General features: G+C 51.4%; 1 protein-coding gene across 7 annotated transcripts in view; it reads left to right on the plus strand.

Moving 5' to 3' along the window:
- The window catches only part of CFAP46 (cilia and flagella associated protein 46), a 136,711-nt gene that overhangs the window by 110,135 nt on the left and 8,735 nt on the right, over positions 1 to 17,841 (plus strand). For 5 of the 7 annotated variants that reach the window (XM_014856853.3, XM_070520533.1, XM_070520541.1 and 2 more), the window contains exons 45-50: positions 7,465 to 7,562; positions 8,134 to 8,210; positions 9,186 to 9,316; positions 9,856 to 9,980; positions 10,868 to 10,947; positions 12,499 to 12,660. In XM_014856853.3, coding sequence (XP_014712339.3) covers positions 7,465 to 7,562; positions 8,134 to 8,210; positions 9,186 to 9,316; positions 9,856 to 9,980; positions 10,868 to 10,947; positions 12,499 to 12,660 — 673 coding nt within the window. Of the gene's footprint in view, positions 1 to 7,464; positions 7,563 to 8,133; positions 8,211 to 9,185; positions 9,317 to 9,855; positions 10,020 to 10,867; positions 10,948 to 12,498; positions 12,661 to 17,841 lie in introns of those variants that run through there. The other 2 variants (XR_011506863.1, XM_070520565.1) reach the window with 2 other exon arrangements.

Below are 17,841 nucleotides of genomic sequence, written 5' to 3' on the forward strand. Positions count from 1 at the left end.
TGCTGCCTGGCCCCGCGGCTCCCAGATGCACTCCACTGTCATGGCCCAACTGTGGAGAGGACTCAGGCGGGTCCACGTCCGGGCTCTGCCTCCTGCTAGCTGTGTGGTTCCGGGAGGGTCACTCGACCACTCTGGCCTTCAGCTTCCTTGTGGGCCTGTGGGGATAGCAGCCCACCTCCTCGGTGACTGTGTGGAGCGCAAGCTCTCAGGTATAAAGGCCCAGGGCCTGCAGCAGACCTGTGGCAGGGGACAGTGCCCCGAGGGCATCTGACAGGGCAGCACAATGCCTTCAGCCCTGACTGAGTTCGAGGAAGTGTTTTATACCTCGGTGAAGTCACGGGGTTTAATTCTGAGAAATGTTTGCAGAGCCTTCCAGCTGATGGCACCTCTTCTTGTATTGGGACTAGCAGGAAGAGTTGCAGCATTTAAAGAAACAGAAGCTGGCAGAGTCTAAAAGATCAGGGAGACGGGCAGGACGTTCTCGCCATCCCTCATGGTTGCTTCCGTGTCCTCGTGTGGGTCTGACCTCACACCCCTCCCCCGGGGCTGCTTTTCCTCCTGTGATGTTGGGGCCTATGCTTCTCTGGGGGACCGTCCTTTGCACTGCGGGATATTCAGCAGCATCCCCACCTCCACCCACCAGATGCCCGTACCCCCACTGCAGATACACAGCCAAAACTCTCTCCAGACGTCACCACGGAGCAGAATCGCCCCCGCTGAGAGCCAGGCCTGCACCCCAGTGATGGAGAGCCTTCTGCCTTCTGAAGAGCAGAGGCCCCAGCCCTGAGCCTGGAGTAGGCCAGGCCAGCCTGGATGAGGAGGCACAGCCTGGGCGGCTGCACTGGAGAACATATGCCCACTGATTCACTCTATGTGGGGGTGGCACATGCAATGTGGAGTAAAATGGGCTGCCCGGTCAGCGTTACTGAATGAGGTAATGAGAGAACAGTCAGGTGGCGGAATCCAGGAGCAGACGGCTGCTGTCCCAGCTCTTCTGCAAATAGGTGGACACCTTGGCCAGCCACTCCCGCCCACCCCGCCTTCATTTCCTCCCCTGTGACTGGAGGTAATGCAGTGCCCACCTCATAGGAAAATTGAGGGACCAAATGCATCAGTGCATGTCAAGTGCTGAGAACCGGCCTGGGCCTGCCAGGGGCTCAACCAGGGGTGGAGCAGGGCCTGGGCACACCAGGGGCTCGGCCAAGGGTGGAGTGCGGCCTAGGCACAGCGGGGGCTCAGTTGGGTAGAGTGGGGCCTGGGCGTGCAGGGGGCTTGGTCAGGGGTGGCCATCACCATCATGGGTATTGTTACTGCTCCTCCTCCTACTATTTCAAGAATCCTCATGGAGAACCTGCATCGATTCACAGGCACACAGACAGGCACAGACTCCAGGGCCAACTGCACTTCGGGGCAGGGGAGGAGGCCGTGGGTCACAGCAAGCCGACTGCGACAGCCACAGAAACAGCCAGGTGAACTGCAGCAACTGATGTTTTTAAAATCATCGGTTGTGGAAGCAACAAGAACTAGCTGAGCTAAAGTTTCTGTGAGGGGTAAGCCCTCAGCAGCGAGCTGACGGTCACTGTCTGTCCCCTGGGTCACTGGCTGATCCGGGAGCAGACAAGACTGGACCTGATGGAGAGCTCTCCGAGGAAGAGAGGCAGCCATGCCTGCAGCGCACGTGGAGCCGCCGCACTGGGACCTGGCGCAGGCCCACGTGGCGACAGCCTAGGGACAGCTGCTGAGTCCTGGGCCTCGTGGAGTTTGCTAGAAAGCTTCTAGAAGGCAGTGGAATCTGTCGTGGTCTCACAGTGCCTGGGAAAAACAGACCCGGCTGGGAGGAGGCAGCCTCAAGGACACTGGCCCCCCGCGAGGCCTTCCCATATGCGGTCTCAGACATGAAGAGGTCAGTGTGCACATTCAGAGCAGAGCGAACACAGCCCAAGGCCGAGTCAGTGCACTGAATTCAGAAGAGCAGAAACTCCCCAAGTAGGGAAGAAAAAGAATGGAAAAGGCAGAGCAGGGGATAAGTGCTGTGTGAGAAACTCTGGAAAGTCCAGACACATGTTTAACCTCAGTCTTTGAAAGGAAGGAGAGCAAAACCTGGAGCAGAGGTAACACGGAAAAGAGGTGATGGCTGAGAACTTCCCCAAACAAGTGAAACTCACAGGTCAGGAGTCCCAGCAAACCTCATGCAGGAGAGACACAAGGAAAATGGCACCTGTAAGTCAGAGCAGAGCCGCTGGGCACCAAGGACAGAGAGGAGCCCGGAGGGCGGCCTGGGACGTCCTCTGGGACAAGGCCAGAGAAGACCTGCCTCCCGAGATTCCACAACCAGCAGAAGTCAAAATGAAGTAAAGACACTTAAAAAAACGGAAACTGAGGGTGTGTCCCCAGGTAGCTTACAATCAAAGGAAAACTGAAAGGGGATCTGTTAGAGAAAAAATAATCCCAGAGAGACTCAAGAATACTACAAACAACAAGTGTGTGGGCACAAGGAAATAAACATTCACTGTGTAAGACAATAATTTTAACATTTTGTGGAGTTAAGTTATGTTATAGAAGTAAAATAGAAGGCAACAGTATTGTCAAAGGCAGGAAGAGTTAAATAGAATTTAAACTGTTGAGGTTCTGTCACTACCAGGGAAATGTAAAATTCATATTTTTATTAGATTATACTAAGTCAAGGATGAATGTGATAGTCCCTAGGGTACCTAAAATAATGTGTAACTAAGTTAATAAAAAGGAAATAAATGATAATATTTTATTAATCCCAAAAGAAGGAATATAAAAACATATGGTTCAAGTGAAAAAAGAACAGTACAATAGTAGATATAAACCCAAATATATTTGTAACTACAATAAATGTAAATTGACTAAACACTACAAGTCAAAGACTAAGATTGTCAGACTGGATAAAAGAAAAACGAAATCCAATTATATGCTGCTTGAAAAAGACACACTTCACATGTTAGGACATAGAAATATGGAAAGGAAAAGATGAGAAACAGTACAGACACCATGAAAATACTAATCAGGTGAAAGCCAGGTGTTATGGCGAAAAGTATTACTAGAGGTAAAGAGGGGCATTTCACAATTGCACAGGAATCGGTCATCAGGGATCACAATCTGAGTCTCTGTGCACCAGCGATGCAGCTTCACGCACACAAAGTAGAACTGACAGACATAGGAGGAGCCGCAGACAGACCCCCAATTCCAGCGGGAGGCTTTCACCACTCTCAGTCGCTGGGAGAACACAGATGGAAAACGGGTGAGCCTGCAGAAGGAAGTAGGAAAATCTAAGCATGCAGAAGGTCTGGACAGCCTTGGCCTGACGTTCACAGAACGTTGCTCTAATAATCACTGGGTACACATTCTTTCCAAGTGTGTGCGGAACATTTACCAAAATTGACAGATGCTGGGCCACAAGGAAGCCTCAACAAATTCCAGAGGATTGAAATCACTCAGTTTGTTTTCCAACCACAATGAAATTAAACTAGCAATCGATAACTAAAAGATGCCTGTGGAAAACACAGTTGTCTTGAAATTAAAGAGCATACTTATCATCAGCAATTGGTCAAAGAAGAAATCACAATGGAATTTAGAAAAGATTTTAAGTTGACGTAGATAATGAAAAGAGTACATTTCAAAACCTGTGAGACTTATCTAAACAGGGCCTGGAGAAAAGATACAGCCTTGAACACAAGAAGAAAGTCTTAAAAATAGTGATTTAAGCTTTGACTTCAAGAAGCTAGAACAAAAACACCTGAGAAAAATAGAGGGGGCAAATAAGAACTTAACGATGAAATTATGACAAGTACATGGCAGAGGAAATCAAGTGTCAGAAGCTGGCGCCAAAGAGAAGACTAAAAACATTGATAAACACTTAGACTCAATAAAGAAAAACGAGAGAAAGCACAAAATTCCGGTATCAGTAATAAAAAAAAATCACAGAGATCCTTTAGACATCAGAAAGCTAATAAGGGAATATTTTTTATAACCTTACTCTAATAAATTGGACAATTAGGATAAAATGACAGATTCCTCAAAAAATACAACTTACCAAAGCTGACAGAATAGAAAAGCTGAATAATTCAATGTCTATTAAAGAAGTTGAATCTTTTATTAAAAACACCCCCACAAAGAAAATCTCAGACCAAATTGGCTTCACCAGTAAGTTCTTCCAAACATTGAGGGAAGCAGTAGTCCTTCAGAACTCTTCTGAAGAGGAAAGGAGTACCTCCTAACTCTTCTTTTCAGAGGCCCGTGAACCTCGACACGGGAAGCCTGGCAGGGACGTTGCAAGGAAGGAAACCTCTCATCGACACAGACAAAAAATGTTAGAAATCCAGCGATCACAGAAGGGATCTGCGCCAGGGCCACGCAGCTGCACTCCATGTGGTTTAATGTTAAAAAAATCATTCAGTTTAATTCACCATATTAACAGAAGGAAAAGGAAAAAATCATCTTGATAGATGCAGAAAAAGCATTTATAAAAATTCGACACCAATTTGTGATTTCAAAAAATTAAGATAGAAGATAATTTCCATAATTTGATAAAGAATGTTTTTAAAACTCCATAGCAAACACCAGACTGTATGGTAAAATATTGAAAAATGTTCTCCAAGAGTGGAAATGACACAGGAAGTTAACCATCACCCCTTATATTCAGTTTCGTACAGAAACACTTGAAACAGGCAGAAGATTGAAAAGGAAGACAAAACTGGTTGTTCCCATGAATGTGATCGCGTACCTTGAAAGGCGCGAAGAGCCTCGAGGTTAACGTGAGAATTAACGTGCAGAGTTAGCAGGTCCTGCTGACAGCCATGAGGCCACCAGACAAGTCTCGGTTGTGTTTGTACATGCCGGCTACAAACAGATAGACCATGGAAGTGTGTCAGTGATGCCCTTTTCAGGAACATCAAAAATCATCAAATACCTCGGGAGAATCTGACAGAAGATGTGCGTGACCTCTGCTCTGACAACTGCAAACGAATTCGAGAAGAACTGGAAAAATGGAGAGGCAGCCCACGCCTGTGGGGTGGAAGGCCCCGTGTTGTCAGACATCAGTCCTCCCTGTGGGCCAGACTTCAACAAACGTCCTTCCCTGACGTTCTAGCCCTGTTCGCTGGGTTCCTGGTCAACACTGTGTTCCGTAAAAGTGACTCATGATTGCCAATGTGCCCACAACTCCTTGTCATGGAGTGTGTCCCTTGTGGGACCCCAGGAGCCATGCCAGCTCCCAATCCAGCCCGCCGTGGAGCTCTTACCCCACACCTGCTCTGTCAGCAGGCTGACAGGACTCACCGGGAACAGCTGGTGGGCCACTGCAGGGTCCGCTCCCGGAGAGGGGTGCCTGGCACCACCCTGCTGGCCACTTGGCCACTGTGAGTCCTGTCCTTATTCCCCTGGGGCCTTGTGAGCCTAAATCCCGAGTCAACCAGGAAGACCCCCTACTGGCCATTAATCTATAGATCCAACACAAACCAAATCAGATTCCCGGCAGGCTTATATATTTTTAAGAACTGTTAATTTAATTCTAAAATTTGCACAGAAATGCCAATTTACTGTACAAGTTGTCAAGACCTTTTTAAAGGCATAGAAGTTAAGACGCCATGGGATTGGCACATGCGTAGAGAAAATCACCAAGGAGACATGAGAAAAAGTCCAGGACAGACCCCTCCACACATACCACCTGATGTATGTCTCGGGTGACTGTGAAGGAAGAGAGAGGATGTGCGGGTGTGCCTCCACCAGGGGTGCGGTTCCAGGTGGGCTGCAGATCCACCTGAGAAAGGCAAGCGGGCCAGGTTTTAGGGGGAAACCTCTCCATACCTTGGGAGTAGGTAAAAATTCATTAAACAGGAAACAGCAGGCGCTTACCACGAGAGGAGAAAAATGACAATTGGATGACGCTGAAATTAAGAACCTCTATTTATCAAAAAGACAGTGCTGGGAGTCAACAGGCACACAGAGGAGATGCTCACCACACGTGCCTGCAAAGGGCTCGCATCCTGTGTACAGAAAGCACGAGTTCCCTTTCAGTAGAAAAAGATAGTCCAACAGAAAACATCCCAAGACTTGAGTTTCACCAAAGATACCCAGATGGCCAATAAACCTTTTTAATGGCATCCAAGTTCATTAGTCATCAGGGAAATGCAAAAATTAAAACCACATTCAGATATTCCTAGACCCCACCAGAATGGCTAAAAGGACACAGGCGGCAATCCCTGAGTGGCGGCGAGAAGGTGGAGCAGGAGGGACTCTTGCACACTGGTCGGGGTGGGTGGGTCAGGTGGGTGCAGCAGACCCTGGAGCCGCTGGACATGCGCATGTTCTATGGACCAACGCCGCCCCCAGCCTGTGCCCAGCAGAGCACGTCCATGTGGTTCCCAAAGAGTGCGCTCGAGTGTCCATCACAGCAGCATTCGTGGAGCCAAAAAGGGAAACGGCCCAGATGCCACTGGCCACAGAAGGCTAGAGAAGGTGTGGTGCCTTCCCAAGATGGGATCCTCTGCAGCAGAGGAAGAGGGTCAGCCACCGCGTGCACAAACATGGATGGACCTCACCTTCCGGTGCTGGGTGAAGAAGCCAGACAGCATACAGAAAGCCACCCTGAGCTACTAGAAGTCTGTCCTGGTTCCCTGTGGGCAGTCTCCTTCTCTGCACACGCGGATGTGGCCCACTGTGGAAATCCATCCAGCTTTCCGTGTATGGTTACCGCTTTCTGTCTGTCTACCCCACTTGGACAAGTGTTCCAAGTCACTCTGATGGGCTGAGTGTGGACGCTGGCCAGCTTTTGCAAACCTGGTCAAGCTCATTTCATTAGAAAGTGGGGAGATGTGCATCTGAGCAGTCGCAGCTCAGTGGGGGAGGGCTGCCCCACAGGCAGAGCAGGCGGCTGGAACCCTTGGGCCCCCCCTGCCAGCCACCTGCTATGGACTGTGAGGAGCCTGAATGGTGCACAGGGCCTGACATTCATCAGAACCTGTCAGTGCGTGAGCTACAGGAGAAAAGAGGGCACAGTGGTGAGTGGGCTGAGGCGCAGCCTCCCACAGCGCCCGGGGGACCCAGCCCACAGGCCCAGGAAGAGAGGGGACATGGCTGTGAGCATCTATGCATGTGTGCGTGTCTGCATGTGTGGTGTGGAGGAGACAGGAGGAAGAGAGAGGGAAAGACTGCTGGTGGAAGAGGTGCTGGAGGTTTTCCACTCGTTGTTGTGTTTTGGTGCATTTGCACTTTTTCAAGTTTCTGACTTTACCTGGAGAGGAGAAATGTTAATAAGCAGCCCACGGATTCCGCCTGCATCTGCTGCCCCCTTGTGGCAGCCAGGAGTCCTGCAGGGGTCCCGCCCCAGTGCGCCCAGGGCTGCACAAAACTCTACTGGGCGCTCCTGCAGAGCGCGGTGGCCGTCCCTGCAGCCTACACACCTCCGTTGACTAGTTGACTCCTGTTTGTCACTCACAGGCTTGGCAAAATCTCTGCGTCACTGAGCAACACTTTAACCTCCTGAATGAAATTCCTCCTACTTTTCGGATCCTCCTCCTACACCATTCACAAGACGGGTAAGGCCTTCTTATTCCTGCTCTTGTGTTCGTTCTCGATCCTGTTAGGAAGGCTAGCTGCACGGTGTGGACACGGCATGGGGGCTGCCACACCTGCAGGTGTGCCGGGGCTGCACCAGATCCCCCCGCTGGCCCAGGAAGCGTGCTGGACAGACAGGGGTAGTGGGGGCTCCGAGCTGAGATGGTGTGGGTGGCCGACCCTCTGGGAAGGGGACTAGGGAGAATTGCTATGATGATGGCCAGACTGGCATGCCTGGGGCCACAGTGCCACCCCCGTCTCCAGCGCGGGCCTGTGAGTCTGGTCCAAAGGTCACTGCTCTGGTGGAGCGGACCCACTCTTGCTTGTCTGAAGAGAAGGCAGTCTGCCCGCCTCTAGCAGGGCTGCAGTCAGTCTGTTGTGGATGGCTGTGCCTAGATGGGCCTGTTTTAATTCTGTGTCTGGACTTGGCCGAGGAGCTCTTGGAGAGGGGGCTCCTGTTGGGTGTGCATGTGGTTCACAGAATTGACGTCTTGTGGCTCCTCTGGGACCCCAAGAGCTGGGCTTTGACCCCACCCTGCATCCTGCTCACAGGACCCATCTGTACGGCGCTGCCTACGAGAGACCCAGGTTCATCCCCGCAGCCAAAGGGAAGGTGGTCCAGGTCGGGGGTGAGTTCTGCTGGAGCAGGGACTCCCTGAGCACCGACCTTGGAGCCAGTGGCTGAGTGAGACACAGGTCCCCCGCCAGGCGCTGCGATCCCGGCCATCTGCCCCCACATCATCTCCCCAGTCAACGCAACTCTCTGAGAGGGGAGTCCTTGAGCCTGGGACAGACGAGGAAACGAGGCACAGAGGCATGTGCCTCCCGGCCTCTGGCAGCAGCCGCAAAGCCCAGACTCCTGCATCTCAGGCGCCCAGCGCCCTGAGCCCTGTACACAGTCCCAGCCACCAGCGGTCCAGGCTCCTCCGGGAAAGCCCGTGATCCTGAGGATGGAACCCTGGCCTGCCTCCCCTTCCAGCTCCCACCTCCCTCCTCACGCCTCAGGCACAAAATCCCACTCGCCATTTCAATTAAAAAGAAGGAAGGCTCCAGGACCAGGAGAGACATCTGCTATTTCTTGGGGATCCTTCAGGCTGTTTCCACAAAGCGATGAGCACAAGTCCAAATTGTGAATGACCATGAGCCAGCTCTGTCTCTGGGCAGGACCCCTGGGGTCCAGGAGGACTGGCCGTGTGTCCCGGAGCTGACTTCCCTCACAGTGTCTGCAGCGCAGCCCTGGTGCATTTCAAACACCACATGGTTTCAGTTTTCCCTTCTCTCCTGGCCTTTCCGGGACCCCTGCCTCTCCCAGTCCATCCTCCCACCCTGATGGGGCAGCTTCCTCCCAGGAGGCTGGTGCAGGGCCCTGGTGGTGATTATACCTCAGTGACTGCAGGTGGGGCTGAGGAAGAGCCTCGCAGCCACTCAGCCTCCTCCTGGGCAGCGGACGCCAGGCGGGCCCGTGTGGAGAAGCCCTCTGCCCACAGTTTGCTCCTTTCATAATTCTGGGTGTTCGCACACGTCCCCACCTGCCGTCCTCTAAGTCCTGAAGGGCGGGTGTTCAAGGCCACATACTGGGACAGCGGTGGTGTCTGTTTCCGCAGGCTCCTGCAAAGTGGCTCGGGTGGCTGTGAGTCCGGCCGCCTTTTCCTGCCTCTTGGCCGGGGCCCAGCAGTTCTGGGAGCAGACCCAGGCCGAAGTGTACAGTGAGGACATGGCCCTGAGCTCAGGCTTGGTGAGGCCCGAGCGCAGCTGCAGGGCTGCCCCCACCCTGCGGAGGGACAGGGCCCCTAGTCCGGCTGCAGCGAGGCAGGGTGGGGAGGGCTGGGCCAGGACCACTGCCCAGGTGGGTGGCGGGCACTGGCCGTCCAGACCCAGGCACGGCCAGACACCCAGGTTGGGCTCCCCCAGGGTGGGGCCAATTCTTTGAATCTTCGAGCTAAGTCTGATGCAGATGCCTCCACGATGCGAGCAGAGGAATCTAGTGGGGCTAGGGGTGCCCGAGTGGTCTCTCAGAGGAGTGGGCAGGTGAACCAGCAGGGAGCACTGTCTGCAGGGGGCCTGGCTGACCCTGGCACCAAAGGCAGGCGGGCGGGAGCAAGGAGCCCTCCTGTGCTGCTGGGCTGGGCCCCTGGCCACAGGCTGTTTCCAGAAGGGCAGGGGCCGGGCTTTTCCTGGCGGAGTCTGATCTCCTCTTTGCTCCAGCTGCACGGGGATTTTACGAGGTCCCCTCAGACACCCCCTGCTCACAGGCTGTTGTTTGGGTTGAGACAGGAAACGGAAAGCGCGCACCTTGAAGGGGAGGGAAGCTCTGTGCAGAGACTCAGCGACGACGTTCTGAAGCCCATGGAGGATTATCTGAGGCCGCTCTTCCCGCTGCTCAGCTGCCCTGAAGCCGGGTACCTGTCGCTGGGCTGCAGCCTGAGCTGTTTAAGGGACTGAACAGCTCCCTGCACTGAGGGCGGCCGCGGAGGGCGAGAGGAGGCACTAGCCGGATTGCCAGGGCCCTCGGGGGGGTGGCACAAAGTTGGCATCTCCTCCGAACAGGTGGGAGGTCACAGGGTCTCTCTGTCCCCACAAGTCCCCTCAAGTGCAGGGAGCAGTCGGGAATGTGACACCCGGGGGCAGGAGCAGACAGGCGGGGGGCTTAGCTTGAAGGCTAGCTTAGACCCCAGAACTCTCCAGAATCCCAGTGCGAGCTGAGTGACTGTCTGTAGGACGGGTGGAAAGTCAGACCTGTTTTCCTGATCTTGTTCACATGTGGAAATATGCCTCTCTGCTACTGTGACACCGCATGCTCAGTGGGCTTCTCTCTGTGCTGACTCGGACTGTGTTCCACTGAAATGGGAGATGTGCAAAGGCCCTTCACACCCAGGATGCCCAACTCCATCCTGTCTGTTGTCGGGAAGAAGTCCTGGTTCTGCTTAAAACTTTTTCTGCGGGAGCCCCCCACAGTATCCCCTTGGTCCTCTGAGCCCCTGGCCCCCATGTGGGCTGAGGAGCCAGGGCCCCTTGACCTACTTTTGGCAGGAAAGAAGGCGGAGGGGATGGGCACACGGCAGTCTCTGGATTCGCAGTAGATCGGGGACCGTCCTGAGCCCTGCTTGCTCACGTCTGTGCGCAGTTATCCCGGGCCCCTCACAGCAGTGAGGCCGGCCCCGAAAATGAGCTGTGGAGAGTGGCAGGCACGGCCTTACAGTGAGACAGTCCACAGAGACGCTTCTCATCTCTGTGTGTGCCGTTTCCATGTATTTCTAAAACCTGAATATATGCCTTTGACTTTCAGAATACAGGCCCCCACGATTGTCGCGGATTTGGGGAAATCAAAGAGCAAAGACAAGGAGAGGAAGCCGTCCCTGCCCCAGGGTGAGCAGCAGCTGAGGAGGCCGTGAAGGCCGCAGGCATCTGCCCTCTGGAGCGGAGGGCTTGCTGCTGAGCACGTAGGCTGGGGCTCTCCACAGAGAGACAGGCTCTCTGCAGCTGCTGGGTAGGCCCTGCCTGGGGGCCTCCCTCTGAGTGTCTCCCAGGGTGCTGAGCACCCACAGGTGGGGGGAAGGCCCACAGAAGGTGGTGCACACAGCCACTGACCAGCACCTTCTGTGGGGGTTTGTGCAACCCTATGGACAGCACCACGTAACCCAGCAGACCTGCCCTTGCTTGGGGACCCGGCAGCTCGACACATGTGTATGAACAGCAGTAACGATGTGCGACCCTTGCCCTATACCTCGTCCGCGTCACCATCCGGAGCTTGCGTCCCGGATGACAGGAGGGCGAAGTGGGCCTTCCGGGTCAGTGGTCTACTGAGTTCATGAATAAAAGATGAATGCTCTCCTTTTAGCCCGACGCCAGGAGAAGGTCAGCGCGCATGGGGGCAGCCCCGGGCCTGAGCTGCCGGTGGCTTCATGGTTGTTTCTGCACCTTCAGGACAGAGCCCTTCTTTCTCACTTGATGGGCTTAAAAATGTTTGAAATGTGCTAACATCCCTCAAATCCACAACTAGAAAGGAGCGTTAAGTGTCTGCAAGGGTTTAATCTTTCACCTGGAGCCTAGGATTTTATAAATCGCTCATTTATTTTATTTTTGTCTACTTTTCTATCTCACACAATGAATTATTGAGCAGAAGGGAAAAGGGGCGGCTACTTTACCAAAAAGCACTTCCATTCCAGAAGCGCCTGGTGGTGCCCCCCTTCCACAGTGCCAGAATGTGTGGGGCTCTTAGGAAAACAGGTCACTGTTACACTCCAGTTGCGAGGTCAGAGTCTGCCTACCTGAGGCCACGTTTGTGAATTGAGATTCTGCCCTAAAAACTCCCCAGGTGGAGATAAGAAGGGCCCTCGCTTGGTGTTGAGTAAACTTGTTTTACTGTGTGAACTACAGTGTCTGGTGGCCTCACCCCTTAGGACCGCTGCGCCTGTCAAAAAGAGCAGGTTTCCTCTAGTGAGCCAGGCAGGAGCTCCGTGGGCTCTGGGGTCACCTGGAGAAGCTTCCTCTAAAGGAGCTGTCCAGAGCAGCCATGACCCCTCTCTGGACTATCCTCGTCCTTTGAAAGGGAGCTCCCTGGTTAGTAAGAGCCATGGCATTCCAGGACCTGCCTTGGGACTGGCTGCCCGAGCCAGGGCAGGTCCTCAGAACCAGAGAGGAGCAACGAGTCCAGGTCTGAGATGTGAGGTGGCTGCACCGTCAAACCAGGGTCTCTCTAGGGAAGAGAGCGCCGGCAAGTCCTGGGGCCCGGGCTCTCTGCCAGCTGTGCTCAGCTCAGACTTGTTCCCATGTCTCCAGCTGGGGGCGCTGCCACCTCCAGCCAAAGGACCTCAGCAACGACACAGACCTTGGGCCATCAGGCTCGCCCCTGCGGGTTTGTCCCATCCTTGGGAGCTTGTCTCCTGCTGCCTTTTAGCTGGTGCCTCCCTCCCACAGTTCATCTCGAGGCTGCAGACAACATCATCCTCATTGTGGACAGGCATCTTTTGGAGCTGCCGCTAGAAGGTCTCTCTGTGTTCAGGGAAGGGACGGTCTCCTCTGTGTCACGAGAGTTTTCTCTCCAAATGCTGTGGAATCGCCTCCGTAAAGAGGAGACAGGTAAGAGCTACCCTTAGCCACACTAATATTTAATTTTAAAATGGAACTATTTAAGTTACTTTTATGATAAGAGAATGTTAACTCCTGTCAAAAAATAATTATTAAATGTTGCAGCATTTTTCTAGGCACTCATTTCCGGGTATTTATAAAACACCTCCTGTGTGCCACGTGTTTTGTTAGGTGCTGAACACATACTGAAGAAGAAATCAGACATTGTTCTTGCCCTCACAAACTTCTGTTTCAAAGGAGGGGAGGGCAGTAAACAGCCAGTCACCATCACTCCTTTGTAAGGTAGTGAGGGCAGTGAGGGAGAGGCCTGGGAGGACCTGCCGAGGCCGTGGGGCTGGGGCGCAGGTGCTGGGTGCACAGACATGCCCAGTCGCTGACCGTTGTCCATGCTGTACACCGGTGCTCTGTTCAGTTTTCTGCATGTATGTTGCACCTCACTAAATATCAAATTAAGTTAAAAATAAAGAGATCAGACCTTTGCTTCCATCCAAGATGAAGTAACAAGGACCAAATTTGCCCTTCCAACTGAAACAATGAAAAAGCCAGACAAAGCGTATGACACAATGGTTTTCAGACATTGGAGACCAGGCAGCGTGGGACAGTGATCCCGAGAGAGAGGAAACAAGCAGGTGAGGCCAAGCTTCCTGCCTGGAGAGTCTGCAGGCCACAGCACGGGGGAGGGAGGGAGCCAGGCAGAGCCTGACGGTCTCCCTGAGTGGAGGAGATGGGGCTGGGGACTCACGGAGACTAGACTTTGCAGCCAGGTACTTGAAGGAGAGGGCTGCACAGAGAGAGAGCCAGAGGTCTGCAGAGGACCCCCTCATGTCTTCAGCTGAGAACTGGCCATTGCAGGTGTGAGAGGAAACCACCTAAGGTCAGGGAAAAAACCACCCACAAGGAGCAGAGGACAGTCTCCAGAGCTCACTCAGGGCTGGGAATGGTTCAAGTTTCCACTAGCAAGAATGAAAAAATATATAACTCACAGGGCATTGCCTCTGCACTGGGGACACTTGCTCTGGCCTCATCTAACAGAACTTGAAACAAGCCTCAAAAAGATCAAGCTAATTCCAAGTAACTGAACTGCATCCCAAAATAAAGCTCAAGAATATATATAGAAATAAAAAATATCCAGCACCCAACAAGGTAAAATTCAAAATGTCTGACCTGACATTCAATCAGAAATGATTAGGCATACAAAGAAGCAGGAAACCATGACCCGTAATGAAGAGAAAAACCAATCAACAGAAACAGACCCAGAAATGATGCAGGTGCTAGAGTTAGTGAAAAACAGTTCCTATAACTGTGATTCATGTGTCTGAGGAGGGAGAGGAGAGACTGAGCATGTCAAGCAGAGATGTGGAAGATACACGCAAATGAAACTTTAGTGATGAAGCACATTGTCTGAGATGGAAGATACACTGTAGCATGAACGGCAGTTAGACATACCAGAAGAAGAGATTAGTGAACCTGAAGAAATAGCAGTAGGAAAAGACTGTAAAAAATGAACAGAGCATCAGTGATCAGTTGGACAAGTTCAAGCAGCTCGCAACATAAAAAGCAAATTCACCTATTTTATCTCAAAACAAGTTTATTCTGGGATAGGCAAAAGAATTGCAATTCAAGATGCGATGCTGTGGCAAATCACAGGTAAATCAAGAGAACAAAGGAAGGGAGCTGCTTTTATAGAGAAAAGGGGGAGAGGGAGGGGCTCTTCTAAAGGAAAGCCCACTGGGGGAGAGTAAAAGATCAGGGCAGCAGTAGTTTCTCATTGGCTGAGCTGTGGCATTTCTCATTAGCTGAGCTACAGCATTTCTCATTGGCTGATCTGTGGCATTTTTTAATTGACTTAGCTGTGGTGTTTCTGATTGGCTGGGCTGTGGCATTTCTCATTAGCTGAGCTGTGGCATTTCTCATTGGCTGGGCTGTTGCCTGGTGGAGAGAAATCTTCTTTCATGGTAAAGTAGTTGTACTTCCTGCTGGAGGTGCAGTGTTCTCTGTACCTGTTTGGTGCTGTGAGGATGTGGGATGGGGTGATGGCTCCCCCTGCATGCCTCCCACCCAGTTGAGTTGAGGTTTCTGTCATTCACTTCCACACAGCCTAATATACTTGTAATCACAATTTTCAAAGAGGGGGGATATTTGAAGTAGTGAGGGCCAATTTTTTCCCCCAAATTTGATGAAAACTGTAGTCCCACAGATCCAAGAGTTTCCATGAAGCCAAAACACAAAAAACAAAAAGAAAACTATACCAGGGAACATCATAATCAGATTGATTAAAACCAGTCAATGATTTATTGGTTTATCAACGAGTGACAGAGTATTCTAAAAGCAGACAAAGAAAAAATACACATTGTGGATCAAGAAAGAAATACAAGAGTGACAACAGACTTCTCAACAGAAACAATGCAAGCAATCAGTGGACAACATCTAAATTATTAAAGAAAAGGTCTGTCAATTGAGATATTTTTGAAAATAACTTTTAAAAACAGTGAAATAAAGACTTTTTCAGGTACAGAAAAACTGAAAGAATTCTTCACTAGCAGGCCTGCCTGCACTACAGGAAATGCTAAAGAGTGTTCTTCAGGTGGGAGAAAAACAGATGGAAAGGTACGTTTACACAAGGAAATAAATACCACCAGAAAGGAGGAATATGTGGGTAAATATTTTAAACCTTTTTTGTATTTTTCATATATCTTTAAAAGATTTTGACAGTTTAGAGCAAAAAAGTAATAACAATGTGTTGTGGAGTTTTCTAACATAACCATAAAATGTGAGACAAGGACAGAACAAGGCTGAGCGGCAGGAAGTGGAAGGACTGCCTGGATGTTGTCGTTGCTGTACGTGACGCGGTGGGACAGGGCCTGATGGCGGACTGTGATGAACCGAAGGGGGGACCTACCGCAACCACCAAAAACAAAACAAAAGGTTATAGCTAATACACCAATGAAGACAACAAAATGTGATCATAAAATATACCGACGAACCCAAAGAAGGCAGAAAAGAGGGAAAAGGGGCCAAAGAACAGAGGGGACAAACAGAAATCAAATAGGAGGATGGTAGATTTCAACCCAGCCACATCCATGATCACAGTCTCCGTGAATGGTCTCTGCACCCCCGTTAGAGGGCAGAGCTCCTCTGCGTGAATAAAAATGCGAGATCCAAGATGCACTCCTCACAGAAACCAGGTTAAATAAGGAGGTGGTGAGGGGTGGAAAACACACACCATACCACTCCTAGAAGCCTCTTGGGGCACAAGAGGCCGCTTCCCCGGGTGCACACCGAGGAGGGGCCATGTGGGGTTAGGGTGGGGCCTCGGGCGTAAGTCCCGCTGGCCTGCTGGTGAGGCGGAGCCCCTCGTTTCTTGCTGGCCATTCACAAGTCCTCGTCTGCGGAGAACCTGTTCTAGTGTTCTGCCAGCTTTTCTGCTGGCTTATCTGTGTTTTGTTCTGTAGGTTTGTAAAGTTTCTTCATATATTTGGATGTAAATTTTCTTATCATTTATATGAACTACAGATGTCTCCCCCTACACTGAAGCTTGTCTTTTCATTCTCCTAAATGGGGTCTTTTGATGATCAAAACATTTCAATATAGTCCAATGTATCAATCTTTTTTAATAGCTGGTGCTTTTGGGTTTTTTTTTCCCCCAAAGTCTTTTCTTAATTCAGGATCCTGAAGCTGTTCATATGTCTGTTTTTTTGCCTTTCACATTTTTATCTACCCTCCATCTGAAATTGATTTTTGTGTGTGGTATGAGGTAAGGTCTAAGTTTCCTTTTCCACCTGAGTCCCAACTGTCTGCACCCCGTTTCTGGAAAGGGCCTTCCTGTCGCACTGCCCTGCATTGCAGTGTTGTAGCAGCAATGGGAGAGCATGGAACAGGTGATGGGGTCGGCAGAGTAACAGCCCCCAAAGATGTCCTGAAACTGTGAGTATGTGACCTGACATGACAAGAGACCATGCACATGTGACTCTGTGATGGACCCTGAGGTAGGGAGATGATCCTGGATGACCCGGTGGCCTGATGTCATCACAAGGGTCCTTATGAGGGGGAGGCGGAGGTCAGAGAGGCCAAGAAAGTGCAACATTGCTGGCTCTGGAGATGGAGGGAGGGTCCATGAGCTGAGGAACACAGATGCCTCCGCAGGGCCTCCAGAGGACCCAGCCCCGCCCACACCTGAATCTTGTCCCCTGGGATCCCTTTTTGGCTTCTGGCCTCCAGAACTGTGAGATGATAAACTTGTGTTGTTTTAGTCCCCTGCCTTTGTGGTAATTTGTTACAGCAGCCACGAGAAACTAATACAGACTCTCACCACAACACAACTTCACTAAAATTCTAGTGAATGTGAGTGAAGTCTTTTTAAATGCATTCCTGAGTGGTCACAAAGAGGACTGATCCTGCAGACCCCACAGTGATGTGTCAGAGCCTTGGCTGTTCACACTGGAGGGATGCTGCTTGGGTGTTAAATATCCGTGGTAAGGCTTTGAGGATAACCACCAAAGATAGAATTGGTGTATGAACTTCAAAGCAACGAAGAGGAAAATGAATAAGAAAAACAGGTGACCCAAGTACCTCAATCCCATTAGAAAGCACCGAGGACAGAGCGGCACGCAGAGAACAGACGGATAGATGTAAATCATCAGGGGTGGAAATTAGTCCATTTAGATCGTTAACCAGAAAAAAGCAATGAGCCACACCTGCCCCTACAGGACAGCGAGGTTAGAAGGACGTCTGTCAGGTGCTGCTCACCAGAGACACACCTGAACCAAAAGGACACTGCCTCAGGAAGCCACAGAATGGAAAGCATGGTCAGCAGAGTGAGCAGAATGGCGGCTGTGTCACTGTCGGCGGGAAGGACTGTGCAGCTGCAGCACTGCTGGGCACGGGCCAGCACAGCCGGACAGCGGTCAGTTCATCAGGAAGAGAAACTAGCCTCAGAGCAGGTGAAGCACACGTAACCCAAACCCTGGGCGTGAGTGGCGGGTCCATCCGCTGGGGGGGCTCCAGCCCTCGTTCCTGGTGGGTGAGACAACTGAAAAGAGGAAGAAGAGGAGATTGGGATCATTCAACAGCAGCCGCGGCGTGGCGAGCAGGTGGAGCTGCATCTGAACGGTAGAGACATCCTTCAAGTGCACATTGTGGAATGATCAGAGGAATTGGCCGAGTCCACAGTGT

This window comes from Equus asinus, chromosome 2 (genome assembly GCF_041296235.1).
Source record: "Equus asinus isolate D_3611 breed Donkey chromosome 2, EquAss-T2T_v2, whole genome shotgun sequence".
Taxonomy (NCBI): Eukaryota; Metazoa; Chordata; class Mammalia; order Perissodactyla; family Equidae; genus Equus; species Equus asinus.